This window comes from Lichenostomus cassidix, unplaced genomic scaffold, assembly GCF_008360975.1.
Source record: "Lichenostomus cassidix isolate B80296 unplaced genomic scaffold, HeHo_3.0 HiC_scaffold_34, whole genome shotgun sequence".
Lineage (NCBI taxonomy): Eukaryota > Metazoa > Chordata > Aves > Passeriformes > Meliphagidae > Lichenostomus > Lichenostomus cassidix.
In genome coordinates, this window is record NW_028147431.1 from 32,735 (window position 1) to 46,465 (window position 13,731).

Sequence of the window (13,731 nt, forward strand, 5' to 3'; positions counted from 1 at the left end):
CCCACTAATCCTGACCCACAGATCCCGGAAAAACCGCGGGAGGAGAGGTCAGACCCAAAATTGGGGAGAAATCCCACTGATTCACCCCATCAAATCCTGAAAAAACTGTGGGATGAGAGCTCAGAGCCAAAATAGGGGAGAAACCCCACTGATCCCCTGCCCCGCCCCCAGGTTTTGGGGTGCCCCCCACCCCATCCCCATTTTCAGGGTTCCTCCCAGGTTTTGGGGTTCCCCATCCCCATTTTTGGGGTTCCCCATCCCCATTTTCAGGGTGCCCCATCCCCATTTTTGAGGTTCCCCCCCTTTTTGGGGTGCCCCATCCCCATTTTTGAGGTTCCCCCCATTTTTGGGGTTCTCCATCCCCGTTTTTGGGGTTTCCCCCCATTTTTGGGGTTCCCCATCCCCGGTTTTTGGGGTTCCCACCTTGGACTGGTTGTTCTTGAGCCGATGAGCTTCGTCCACCACCAGGCAGGCCCAGCGGATGGAGCCCAGAGCGGCCTGGTCGATGGTGATGAGTTCATAGGAGGTGAGGAGGACGTGGAACTTCACCTGAGCCTCGCGCTGTGGGCAGCATGGGGAGAGGTCAGTGGTCAGCAGGGACCCCAGAACCCAAAAATCCCAAAAAAAACCCCATAGAGAAACCTAAATCCCAAAAAAAACCCCGAAAAAATCCCACCCAGAACCCCAAAACTGGACGGTGATGAGCTCGTAGGAGGTGAGCAGAACGTGGAACTTCACCTGAGCCTCACGCTGTGGGCAGCATGGGGAGAGGTCAGTGGTCAGCAGGGACCCCAGAACTCCAAAATCCCAAAAAAACCCCCCACAGAACCCCAAAACCCCAAAAAAACCCCATCCAAAACCCTAAAACTCCGAAAAAATCCCACCCAGAACCCCAAAACTGGACGGTGATGAGCTCAAAGGAGGTGAGCAGCACGTGGAACTTCACCTGAGCTTCACGCTGTGGGCAGGAGACAGGTCAGCAGGCACCCCAGAACCCAAAAATCCCCAAAAAAACCCCATACAGAACCCTAAATCCTGAAAAAACTCCAAAAAAACCCATACAGAACCCTAAAACTGGATGGTGATGAGCACATAGGAGGTGAGGAGGACATGGAACTTCACCTGAGCATCACAATGTGGGCAGTGAGGGGTCAGCAGAGACCCCAAATTCCAAAAAAACCCCATACAGAACCCTAAATCCCAAAAAAATCCCACCCAGAACCCCAAAACTGGACGGTGATGAGCTTGTAGGAGGTGAGCAGGACGTGGAACTTCACCTGAGCCTCACGCTGTGGGCAGCATGGGGAGCGGTCAGTGGTCAGCAGGGACCCCAGAACCCCAAAAACCCCATACAGAACCCTAAATCCTGAAAAAAACCCCAATAAAATCCCACCCAGAACCCAAAAAATCCCACCCAGAACCCCAAAACTTGATGGTGATGAACTCGTAGGAGGTGAGGAGGACGTGGAACTTCACCTGAGCGTCACGTTGTGATCAGCAGGGACCCCAGAACCCCAAAATCCCAAAAAAACTCCGTACAGAACCCTAAATCCTGAAAGAAACCCCGAAAAAATCCCACCCAGAACCCCAAAACTGGACGGTGATGAGCTCAAAGGAGGTGAGCAGCACGTGGAACTTCACCTGAGCCTCACGCTGTGGGCAGGAGACAGGTCAGCAGGGACCCCAGAACCCCAAAATCCCAAAAAATCCCCACCCAGAACCCTAAATCCTGAAAAAACCCCGAAAAAATCCCACCCAGAACCCAAAAAAGCCCATCCAAAACCCTAAAACTGGACAGTGATGAGCTCGTAGGAGGTGAGGAGGACGTGGAATTTCACCTGAGCCTCATGCTGTGGGCACTGAGAGGTCAGCAGGGACCCCAAAACCCAAAATCCCAAAAAAACTCCATACAGAACCCTAAATCCTGAAAGAAACCCAAAAAAATCCCACCCAGAACCCCAAAACTGGATGGTGATGAGTTCATAGGTGAGCAGCACGTGGAACTTCACCTGAGCTTCACGCTGTGGGAACTGAGAGGTCAGCAGGGACCCCAAATCCCAAAAATCCCAAAAAACCCCCACCCAGAACCCCAAAACCCAAAAAATCCCATCCAAAACCCCAAAACTGGACAGTGATGACCTCGTAGGAGGTGAGGAGGACATGGAACTTCACCTGAGCTTCACACTGTGGGCACTGAGAGGTCAGCAGGGACCCCAAAAACCCAAAAAAATCCCCAAAAAAACCCACCCAGAACCCCAAAAAATCCCATCCAAAACTCTAAAACCCCAAAAAATCTCACCCAGAACCCCAAAACCCCACAGAACACCCCCAGACCCAGAAGAAGCCCACCCTGTACCCCCACCCCACTGGGGACCCCAAACTCAGGTGTCCCCAAAGGCACCCAGGTGTCCAGGTGCCACCCCTTGTCCCCAAAGGCACCCAGGTGTCCGAGTGCCACCCCCTTTGTCCCCAGAGGAGCTCAAGCATTTGAGTGCCACCCCCTTGTCCCCAGAGGGACACAGATGTCCAAGTGTCACCCCTTGTCCCCAAAGGGACACAGAGGTCCAAGTGTCACCCCCTTGTCCCCAAAGGCACCCAGCTGTCCAGATGCCACCCCTTGTCCCCAAAGGGACACAAATGTCCAGGTGCCACCCCTTTGTCCCCAAAGGGACCTAGCTGTCCAGGTGCCACTCTTCCATTCCTAAAGGGACTCAAGTGTCCAGGTGCCACCCCCTTGTCCCCAGGTGCCCCAGCTGTCCAGCTGCCACCTCCCTGTCCTCAAAGGGACCCAGGTGTCCAGGTGCCACCTCCCTGTCCCCAAAGGGACACAAATGTCCAGGTGTCACCCCTTTGTCCCCAAAGGCACCCAGCTGTCCAGATGCCACCCCTTGTCCCCAAAAGGACCCAAGTGTCCAGGTGCCACCCCCTTGTCCCCAAAGGGACCTAGCTGTCCAGGTGCCACTCTTCCATTCCTAAAGGGACTCAAGTGTCCAGGTGCCACCTCCCTGTCCCCCAGCTGCCCCCAGTGTCCAGGTGCCACCCCTTGTCCCCAAAGGTATTGAGGTGTCCGAGTGCCACCCCTTGTCCCCAGGTGTCCCCAGGTGTCCAGGTGCCACCAAAAAGGGACCCAAGTGCCTTAGTGCCACCTGTTTGTCCCTAGAGGAGCTCAAGCATTTGAGTGCCACCCCCTTGTCCCCAGAGGGACACAGATGTCCAGGTGTCACCCCATGTCCCCAAAGGGACACAGATGTCCAGGTGTCACCCCATGTCCCCAAAGGGACACAAATGTCCAGGTGCCACCCCATGTCCCCAAAGGGACCTAGCTGCCCAGGTGCCACTCTTCCATTCCTAAAGGGACTCAAGTGTCCAGGTGCCACCTCCCTGTCTCTCAGGTGCCCCAGGTGTCGAGGTGCCACCTCTTTGTCCCCAAAGGTACCGAGGTGTCCGAGTGCCCACCCTTGTCCCCAGGTGTCCCCAGGTGTCTAGGTGCCACCCCCTTGTCCCCAGGTGTCCAGGAGCCACCCCTTGTCACCAGATGGACCCAGGTGTCACCCCTTGTCCCCAGGTGTCCAGGTGCCACCCCTTGTCACCAGATGGACCCAGGTGTCCAGGTGCCACCCCTCATCCCCAGGTGTCCCCAGGTGTCCCCTGCCCGCCCACCTTCATCTTGAAGGCCTTCTTGCCGCCCTTCATGGCGTTGTCGTCGAAGGAGAACTCGTTCTCGCGGATGATGGCCCTGCTGTCCTTGTCCCCCGTGTAGGTGACAACGTAGAAGGCTGGCGCCCACATCTGGAACTCGCGCTCCCAGTTGATGATGGTGGAGAGCGGCGCGCTGACGAGGAACGGGCCCTTGGTGTGGCCCTGGGGGACACTGTGTCACCAGGTGTCACCAGGTGTCACCGTGTCACTGTGTCACACGGGACGGGCCCTTGGGGTGGCCCTGGGGGACACTGTGTCACCAGGTGTCACCAGGTGTCACCAGGTGTCACACGGGACGGGCCCTTGGGGTGGCCCTGGGGGACACTGTGTCACCAGGTGTCACCAGGTGTCACCAGGTGTCACCAGGTGTCACGGTGTCACATGGGACGGGCCCTTGGGGTGGCCCTGGGGACAGCACTGGACAGGACCTTGGGGGATGTGGGGACACTGCAGGACATTGGGGACAGTGCAGGACACTGGGGACAGAGCCAGCTGGACCAGGCAGGTGACACCAAGGCCTGGCAGGGGTGACACCATCAAGCTGGGAGGTGACACCAGGGGCTGGACTGGTGACACTGCGGGCCTGGCAGGTGACACCAGGGACAGGCAGGTGACATCAGGGCCCGGGGTGGTGACCTCTACACTCAGCAGGTGACCCCAGTGACCTGATGGGTGACCCCAAACCCATGTGAGTGACCCCAGGACACATGGTGTGGGTGACCCCAGTGACCAGACAGGTGACCCCAATCTCAGTCAGGTGACCCCAGACCCACGTGGGTGGCCCCAGTGACCAGACAGGTGACCCCAGTGACCCCAGGCCCTCCAGGTGCCTGAGGCAGGTGACCCCAGGCCATTGTGGGTGACCCCAGTGACCAGCAGGTGTCGCCAGGCCCACATGGGTGACCACAGGCTGATGTGAGTGACCTCAATGACCAGACAGGTGACCCCAGGGCCCAGCAGGTGACCACAGGCCATTATGGGTGACCACAGGCTGATGTGAGTGACCTCAATGACTAGACAGGTGACCCCAGTGACTAGATGGGTGACCCCAGTGACCAGACAGGTGTTCCCAGTGACCAGACAGGTGTCCCCAGGCCATTGTAGGCGACCTCAGTGACCAGCACGTGTCACCTAGGCCCACGTGGGTGACCCCAGTGACCAGATGGGTGCCCCCAGCCCCTCCAGGTGCCTGAGGCAGGTGACCCCAGGCCATTGTGGGTGACCCCAGTGACCAGCAGGTGTCCCCAGGCCCACATGGGTGACCCCAGGGCCCAGCAGGTGACCCCAGGCCATTGTGGGTGACCCCAGTGACCAGCAGGTGTCACCAGGCCCACATGAGTGACCACAGACTGATGTGAGTGACCCCAGTGACCAGACGGGTGACCCCAGGGCCCAGCAGGTGACCACAGGCCCTTGTGGGTGACCACAGTGACCAGATGGGTGCCCCCAGCCCCTCCAGGTGCCCAAGGCAGGTGACCCCAACCCCACACAGGTGTCCCCAACCCCACACGGACACCCCAAACCCCTGGTCAGTCCCCCAGCTCACCTCCTTGTACAGCGAGTAGAGGAATGGCCACCCCCAGCCCCCCATGGCCACCCCCAGCCCCACATGGCCACCCCCAGCCCCACACGGTGTCCCCAGCCCCTGGTCAGGTGTCCCCAGGCCCCACATGGTGACCCCAAACCCCATTCAGGTGTCCCCAAACCCCCGGTCAGGCCCCCAGCTGACCTCCTTGTAGAGTGAGTAGAGGAAGACGATGGTCTGGATGGTCTTGCCCAGCCCCCACAGGTGACTCTAGCCCCCCAGCCAGGTGTCCCCAGCCCCACATGGTGACCCCAGTGACCAAATGGGTGTCCCCAGCCCCACACGGGTGTCCCCAAACCCCATTCAGGTGACCCCAAACCCCATTCAGGTGTCCCCGGCTCACCTCCTTGTACAGTGAGTAGAGGAAGACGATGGTCTGGATGGTCTTGCCCAGCCCCATCTCGTCGGCCAGGATGGTGTCGGTGCTCTGCGCCCACGAGAAGCGCAGCCAGTTCAGCCCCTCCAGCTGGTAGAGGTGCAGCGTGCCGCCCGTGGCCGTGATGAACCGCGGCTGCGTCTCGTACTTCACCGTCGGCTGCGGGGACAGCGCCGTCAGGGACAAAAAAACCACGGGGACAGCGCCGTCAGGGACACAAAAACCATGGGGACACCGCCGTCAGGGACACCACAGACACCGGGGGGACACCAAAAAACCATGGGGTGACCCAAAATCCCTGGGGACAGCGCCGTCAGGGACACCACAAACACCAGGGGGACACAAAAATCATGGGGACACGGCAGTCAGGGACACCAGAAACACCGCGGGGGACACAAAAACCATGGGGACACCGCAGTCAGGGGACACCACAAACACCGGGGGGACGCAAAAACCATGGGGGGGACCCAAAAACCCCCTGGGGACACCGCCGTCAGGGACACCAGAAACACCAGGGGGACACAAAACCCCTGAGGTGACCCAAAATCCCTGGGGACACCGCTGTCAGGGACACCACAGACACCGGGGGACACAAAAACCAAGGGGACACCGTCGTCAGGGACACCAGAAACACCGGGGGGACACAAAAACCATGGGGACAGCGCCGTCAGGGGACACCAGAGACACCGGGGGGACACAAAAACCATGGGGACACCACCATCAGGGGACCGCAAAAACACCGGGGGGATCCAAAATCCCTGGGGTGACCCAAAATCCCTGGGGACACCGCCGTCAGGGACACCAGAGACACCGGGGGGACACAAAAACCATGGGGGGGACCCAAAAACCCCCTGGGGACACTGCCGTCAGGGGACACCAGAAACACCAGGGGACCCAAAAACCATGGGGACAGCGCCGTCAGGGACACCAGAAACACCGGGGGGACACCAAAAACCATGGGGACAGCGCCGTCAGGGACACCAGAAACACCGGGGGACACAAAAACCATGGGGACACTGTGGTCACGGACACCAGAAACACCGGGGGGACACAAAAACCGTGGGGTGACCCAAAACACCTGGGGTGACCCAAAAAACTCCCTGGGGACACCGCGGTCAGGGGACCCCAAAAACACCGGGGACACTAAAAACCCCCTGGGGACACCGCCGTCAGGGGACACCGGAAACACTGGGGGGACCCAAAAGCCATGGGGTGACCCAAAAATACCTGGGGCATCACGGTTAAGGGGACCCCAAAAACCCGGGGTGACCCAAAAACCCCCTGGGACATGGTGGTCAGGGGGCCCCAAAAACCCCCTGGGGTGACCCAAAAACCCCTGGGAACACGGCTGTCAGGGGGACCCCAAAAACCCCTGGGGACAGGGGAACAGGGCACCCCAAAAACCCCATGGGATGGGGGACAGGGCACCCCAAAAACCCCATGGGATGGGGGACAGGGCACCCCAAAAACCCCATGGGACAGACAGGGGGACAGCGCGCCCTGGGGGGTGGCCCAGGTGTCTGGGGATGTCCCCAAGGTCCCTGCAGGGTCCCCCAAGGTTGGGGGTGGCCCAGGTGTCCAAGGATGTCCCCAGGTGTCAGGGATGTCCCCCAGGGCTGGGGATGTCCCCAGGTGTCTGTGGATGTCCCCATGTCCCCAGGCTGTCCCCATGTCCCCGGGCTGTCCCCAGGCTTGGGGGATGTCCCCAGGAGTCCAGGCTGTCCCCATGTCTCCAGGCTGTCCCCAGCTGTCCGGGGATGTCCCCATCTCCCCAGGCTGTCCCCATGTCCCCGGGCTGTCCCCAGGTTGGGGCTGTCCCCATGTCGCCGGGCTGTCCCCAGGTGTCTGTGGATGTCCCCATGTTGCTGGGCTGTCCCCAGGTGACAGGGCTGTCCCCGGGCTGGGGATGTTCCCAGGTTGGGGCTGTCCCCATATCCCCAGGAGTTGGGCTGTCCTCAGGTGTCTGGGGATGTCCCCATGTCCCCGGGCTGTCCCCAGGCTGTCCCCAGGCTGGGGACACTCACGTCGTTGGTCGGTGAGTCCGGCGGTCCTTCCCCTGGCGTCTCCTTCTTCTTCTTCTTGTAACGCCGCGGCTGGGCCGGGTCCTCGCCCATGAACACCTCCCTGGGGACATGGGGACAGCGGGGGACACGGGGACAGCGGGGGGACATGGGGACAGCGGGGACAGCGGGGGGACACGGTGACAGCAGGGGACATGGGGACAGCGGGGGGACACGGTGACAGCAGGGGGACATGGGGACAGCGGGGGACACAGGGACAGCGGGGGACATGAGGGAACATGGGGACAGTGGGGGACACGGGGACAGCAGGGGACATGAGGGGATAGCAGGGGACAGCAGGGCACAGTGGAGGACATGGGGAAAGCAGGGGACAGTGGGGGCACAAGGGGACAGGAGATGAGCAGCACACAGGGATATGGGGGGACAGAGGGACACAGTGACAGGCAGGATGGGGACACAGGGACATGGAGAGGGGACGAGGGACATGTGAGGACATGGGGACACCGTGGGGTCACAGGGACATGGAGAGGGGACATGGGGGCACAATGAGGTCACAGGGACACCAGGATGGGGACACAGGGACACAGAGAGGGGACAAGGGACACACAGACACGAGGATGCGGGGGTGACAGGAGGACATGTGGCACTCTGAGAACATTGCTGGACAGGCTGTCCCCATGTCCCCAATGTCCCCATGTCCCCAGTGTCCCCAATGTCCCCATGTCTCCAGTGTCCCCAGTGTCCCCAGTGTCCCCAGTGTCTACAATGTCCCCATGTCCCCACGCCCTCCCCATGACACCAATGTCCCAATGTCCCCAGTGTCCTCCTCAGTGTCCCCAGTGTCCCTCACTGGTGTTTCCAGTAGGCACATCCCCATATCCCCCCATATCCCCAATGTCCCTGATGTCCCCGATGTCCCCAGTGTCCCCGATGTCCCCAATGTCCTCGATGTCCCCAGCATCCCCGATGTCTCCAATGTCCCTGATATCCCCAATGTCCCCAATGTCCCCGCTGTCCCCAGTGTCCCCGATGTCCCCAATGTCCCTGATATCCCCAATGTCCCCATGTCCCCATGTCCCCATGTCCCCGCTCACCGGTGTTTCCAGTAGGCCATCTTGTGCAGGTCGTAGTCAGGGATTGGCATCTCGTCCTCCTCCCAGGTGGCCTGGTCGTAGGGCAGGTCTCGCCACTTGACCAGGTAGTGGTACTGCCCCTTCCGGTCCACGCTGCGCGGCACCGCGTCACCCGGGGCAGGGGACAGCGGGGATAATGGGGACAATGGGGACAGCAGAGACAGCGGGGATAATGGGGACACCCAGGGGCACCGCGTCACCCAGGGCAGGGGACAGCGGGGACAATGGGGAGAGCAGGGGACAGCGGGGACAATGGGGAGAGCAGGGGACAGCGGGGATAATGGGGATAATGGGGACAGCCAGGGGCATCGCGTCACCCAGGGCATGGGGACAGTGGGGATAATGGGGACAATGGGGACACCCAGGGGCACCGCATCACCCAGGGCATGGGGACAGTGGGGACAGCGGGGACAATGGGGATAATGGGGACAGCAGGGATAATGGGGACACCCAGGGGCACCGTGTCACCCAGGGCAGGGGACAGCGGGGATAATGGGGACAGTGGGGATAATGGGGACACCCAGGGGCACCACGTCACGCCACAGCAGGGACAGCGGGGGGACAGTGGGGATAATGGGGACAGCGAGTGACAATGGGGACACCCAGCGTATGGGGACAGCAGGGACACCCAGGGGCATGGGGCAGCGGGGACAGAGGGGGAACCCAGGGGCACTGCGTCACCCGGGGCATGGGGACAGCAGGGGACAATGGAGACACCCGGGGGCATGGGGACAGTGGGGACAGTGGGGACACCCAGGGACAGTGGGGACACCCAGGGGCACCGCATCACCCCCGGCACGGGGACAGCAGGGACAATGGGGACAACAGGCACCCAGGGGACACTGGACACCCAGGGCATCATGGGGACATGAGGCACCCAGGGGACAATGGGCACCACGGGACATGTGGCACCACGGGTGACAGCAGACACCCTTGGGGACAATGGGCACCCCTGGGGACATGGGGACAGCCAGGAGCACTGAGGGGGCTGGCAGGAGTTGTCACTGCCAGCAGCATGTGGGTGACAGCAGGGGATGTGCAAGGGACACAAGTGCCACCAGAGGTCACCTGCTGTCACCGGCTGCCAGCAGGGACAGCAGGGACAGCCCAGGGCAGGGGTCATGTGGGGACATGGAGGGGACATTCGGTCACTCAGACAGGGACACAGGGAGGGGACATGGGGTCACCTGGGGACATGGGGTCACCTGGGGACAGTGACACCCGGACAAGAGCCGGGGTCACCTGGGGACATGGAGAGGACACAGGGACACTCGGACACAGGGAGGGGACATCAGGGTCACCCGGGGACAGTGCCACAGGGAAGGGACATCGGGGCTGGTGTGACACAGGACACAGGATCACCTGGGGAGAGAGTCCGGCTGTCCCAGTGGGTGCTGGGGGAGCCCTTGGGGACACACAGGGGCCTGGAATGTCCCCACAGGTGCCACCAGTGTCCCCAAACCCCACGTCGGTCACTCGCCTTCCCCACCCCGATGTCACCCCACCCCCCGGGAATTTGGGGTGTCCTGGGGGGTCTCAGGGTCCCCCAAAGCTGGGGGTCACCCCTGGATGCTGAGGTGTCCTTAAAGTTGCTCAGAGTGTCCCCATGGGTGCTCAGAATGTCCCCACAGGTGCTCAGAGTGTCCCAGATGTGCTCAGAGTGTCCCCATGGGTGCCCAGAATGTCCCCACAGGTGCCAGGGGTGTCCCCGATCTCCCTGCCCTTCCCTCAAGATTTGGGGTGCCCTGGGTGTCCCCGAGTGTCCCCTGGGTGTCCCTTGGGGTCCCCGGGTGTCCCTGGGAGTCCCTGAGTGTCCCTGGGTGTCCCTGGGTCTTAGGGGGAAGAACCCAAAATTAGAGAAAATCACCCCAAAGTTAGAGGGAATCACCCCAAAGTTAGGGGGGGAGAACCCAAAATTAGAGGGAATCACCCCGAAATCCCAAAGTCCCCAAGTGTCCCCAAGTGTCCCTGGGTGCCCCTGAGTGTGCCCAGGTGCCCCTGAGTGTCCCTCGGGGTCCCTGGGTGTCCCCAGGAGTCCCCAAGTGTCCCTGAGTCTCCCTGGGTGTCCCCAGGTGTCCCCGGGGTGTCCTGGGTGTCCCTGGGAGTCCCCGGGTGTCCCCAAGAGTCCCCAGGTGTCCCCAAGTGTCCCGAGTGTCCCCAGGTGTCCCTGGGTGTCCCTTGGGGTCCCTGGGTGTCCCCAGGAGTCCCCAAGTGTCCCTCGGGGTCCCTGGGTGTCCCCGGATGTCCCTGGGTGCCCCTGAGTGCGCCCAGGTGCCCCTGAGTGTCCCTCGGGGTCCCTGGGTGTCCCCAGGTGTCTCCGGGGTGTCCTGGGTGTCTCTGGGAGTCCCCAGGTGTCCCCAAGTGTCCCGAGCGTCCCCAGGTGTCCCTGGGTGTCCCCAGGTGTCCCCGGGTTCCCTGGGTGTCCCCAAGTGTCCCTGGGTTCCCTGGGTGTCCCCAGGTGTCCCCGGGTCCCCACCTGTGGTTGATGATGCGGTGCACCGTCATCCACTCGGGTTTGATGCCGTAGCGGTAGAACCTCTCCTCCATGCCCCCGAACAGGGGGTCCCCGCCTGCCCCCCGCTTCTCGCTCTTGGGGTCGTCGTCCCCCGAGCCGTAGTCCAGCGGGGGAGGCTCGTCCATGTCGTTCTTGCGCTGGTAGTTCCGGTACATCACCAGGTGGAAGATCTCCAGCTGCACCCCGAGAGCACAGGGGGACAGCAAAGTTAGAGAAAATCGCCCCAAAGTTAGAGAAAATCACCCCAAAGTTAGAGAAAATCACCCCAAAGTTAGAGAAAATCACCCCAAAATTAGGGGGGAGAACCCCAAGATCACAGTGGGATACGCCGTGGTTAGAGGGGATAACCCCGAAATCACAGCAGGACACCCCAAAGTTAGAGAAAATCACCCCGAAATTACAGTGGGACACCCTGAAGTTAGAGAAAATCACCCCAAAGTTAGGGGGAAACACCCCGAAGTTAGAGAAAATCGCCCCAAAGTTAGGGGGGAGAACCCCAAAATCACAGCAGGACACCCCAAAGTTAGGGGGAATCACCCCAAAGTTAGAGAAAATCACCCCGAAATTACAGTGGGACACCCTGAAGTTAGAGAAAATCACCCCAAAGTTAGGGGGAAACACCCCAAAGTTAGGGGGAAACACCTCGAAGTTAGAGAAAATCACCCCAAAGTTAGGGGGGAGAATCCCAAAATCACAGCGGGACACCCCGAAGTTAGAGGGAATCACCCCAAAGTTAGAGGAAACCACCCCAAAATTAGGGGGAATCACCCCAAAATCACAGTGGGAAACCAGAGCTAGGGGGAGAACCTCGAAATCACACCCCAAAATTAGGGGGAATCACCCCAAAATCACAGTGGGACACCAGAGTTAGGGGGAGAACCCCAAAATCACAGCGGGACATCCCAAAGTTAGGGGCAGCGGCCAAAGTTAGGGGGGAGAATCCCAAAGTTAGAGAAAATCACCCCAAAGTTAGAGGGAATCACCCCAAAGTTAGAGGGAATCACCCCAAAGTTAGAGGAGAGCACCCAAAATTAGAGGGAATCACCCAGAATTGGAGGGAGCATCCCAAAGTTAGAACCCCAAAGTTAGGGGAAATCACCCTAAAGTTAGAGGGAATCACCCCGAAGTTAGAGAAAATCGCCCCAAAATTAGGGGGAATCACCCCGAAATTAAAAGGGAGCATCCAAAAGTAAAAGGGGAGAACCCCAAAGTTAGAATGATCACTCCAAAGTTAGAGGGGAGAAACCCAAAGTTAGAGAGAATCACCCTAAAATTAAAGGGAGCATCCAAAAGTTAGACGGGAGCACCCCAAAACTGAAGGGAGTACCCAAAAGTGAAAGGGGAGAACCCCAAACTTAGAAGAAACAGCCCAAAGTTAGAGGGAATCACCCCAAAACTATGGGGGGAGAACCCACAATTAAAAATTAAAGGGGAGTGTACCAAAGTTAAAGGGGAAAACCCCAATATTAGAAGGAATCACCCCACAGTTAGAAGGAACACCCCAAAGTTAGAGGGGAGCAACCCAAAATCACAGTGGGACACCCCATAGTCAGGGGGGAGCAGCCAAAGTTAGAGGGAATCACCCCAAAGTTAGGGGGAGAACCCAAAATTAGGGGGAATCACCCTAAACTTAGGGGGGAGCACCCAAAATTAAAGGTGAGTGTCCCAAAGTTGGAGGGAATCACCCCAAAACTGAAGGGAGCAACCAAAAGTGAAAGGGGAGAACCCCAAAGTTAGAAGGAGGAGCACAAAGTTAGAGGGGAGCATCCAAAAATGGAGAAAGCATCCCAAACTTAGAGAGAAACACCCCAAAATTACAGGGGGGCATCCCACAGGCAGAGAGGTCCTAATGCCCCCCACATTTTGGGATATTTTGGGGTATTTTTGGGGTGCCCTAGCCCTACCTGCAGCTCCTTGATCCAGGAGCAGTGCCAGTACTGCTATCACAAACCCCCGTACTGTGTTTTGGGGTATTCCCACCCCCATTCTGGGATATTTTTTTGGATATTTTGGGGTTCCTACCTGCAGCTCCTTGATCCAGGAGCAGTGCCAGTAGGACAGCCCCACCCACTTGACGAAGAACTCGCGCTCGGAGCGTCCCTGCAGCGCCTGCTGGTGTCCCTCCTGGGCCTGGGGGGCTCCCGGGGGGGCCACGGGGGGGGGCGGCTCCCCCCAGCGCCAGTACAGGATCTTCTGCACCCTGCCCTTCAGCACCGGGCACTGCGGGGACAGCGGGGACATTGGGGACATTGGGGACATTGGGGATGCTGGGGACATTGGGGACGTTGGGGATGTTGGGGACACTGGGGACGTTGGGGACAGCGGGGACATTGGGAACATGGGAGATGTTGGCGACACGGGGGATGTTGGGGACATTGGGGACACTGGAGACGTTGGGGATG

The 13,731-nt window shown here is 59.9% G+C and overlaps 2 protein-coding genes across 2 annotated transcripts in view; one reads left to right on the forward strand and one right to left on the reverse strand.

Annotated features, from left to right (window-relative positions):
• The window catches only part of LOC146423024 (ATP-dependent chromatin remodeler CHD3-like), a 43,291-nt gene extending 29,706 nt beyond the window's left edge, over nt 1-13,585 (reverse strand). Inside the window, exons 1-7 of the mRNA XM_085045288.1 lie at nt 13,352-13,585; nt 11,291-11,505; nt 8,776-8,907; nt 7,685-7,784; nt 5,628-5,819; nt 3,661-3,861; nt 424-561 (exon numbers count right to left, since the gene is read on the reverse strand). Coding sequence (XP_084901414.1) covers nt 424-561; nt 3,661-3,861; nt 5,628-5,819; nt 7,685-7,784; nt 8,776-8,907; nt 11,291-11,505; nt 13,352-13,579 — 1,206 coding nt within the window. The 5' untranslated portion in view covers nt 13,580-13,585. The remainder of the gene's footprint in view (nt 1-423; nt 562-3,660; nt 3,862-5,627; nt 5,820-7,684; nt 7,785-8,775; nt 8,908-11,290; nt 11,506-13,351) is intronic.
• Nucleotides 13,586-13,667: 82 nt separating this feature from the next.
• LOC146423025 (aurora kinase B-like) overlaps nt 13,668-13,731 on the forward strand; it is a 21,701-nt gene continuing 21,637 nt past the window's right edge. Inside the window, exon 1 of the mRNA XM_085045053.1 lies at nt 13,668-13,721. Within this exon, the coding sequence (XP_084901179.1) occupies nt 13,668-13,721 (54 nt within the window). The remainder of the gene's footprint in view (nt 13,722-13,731) is intronic.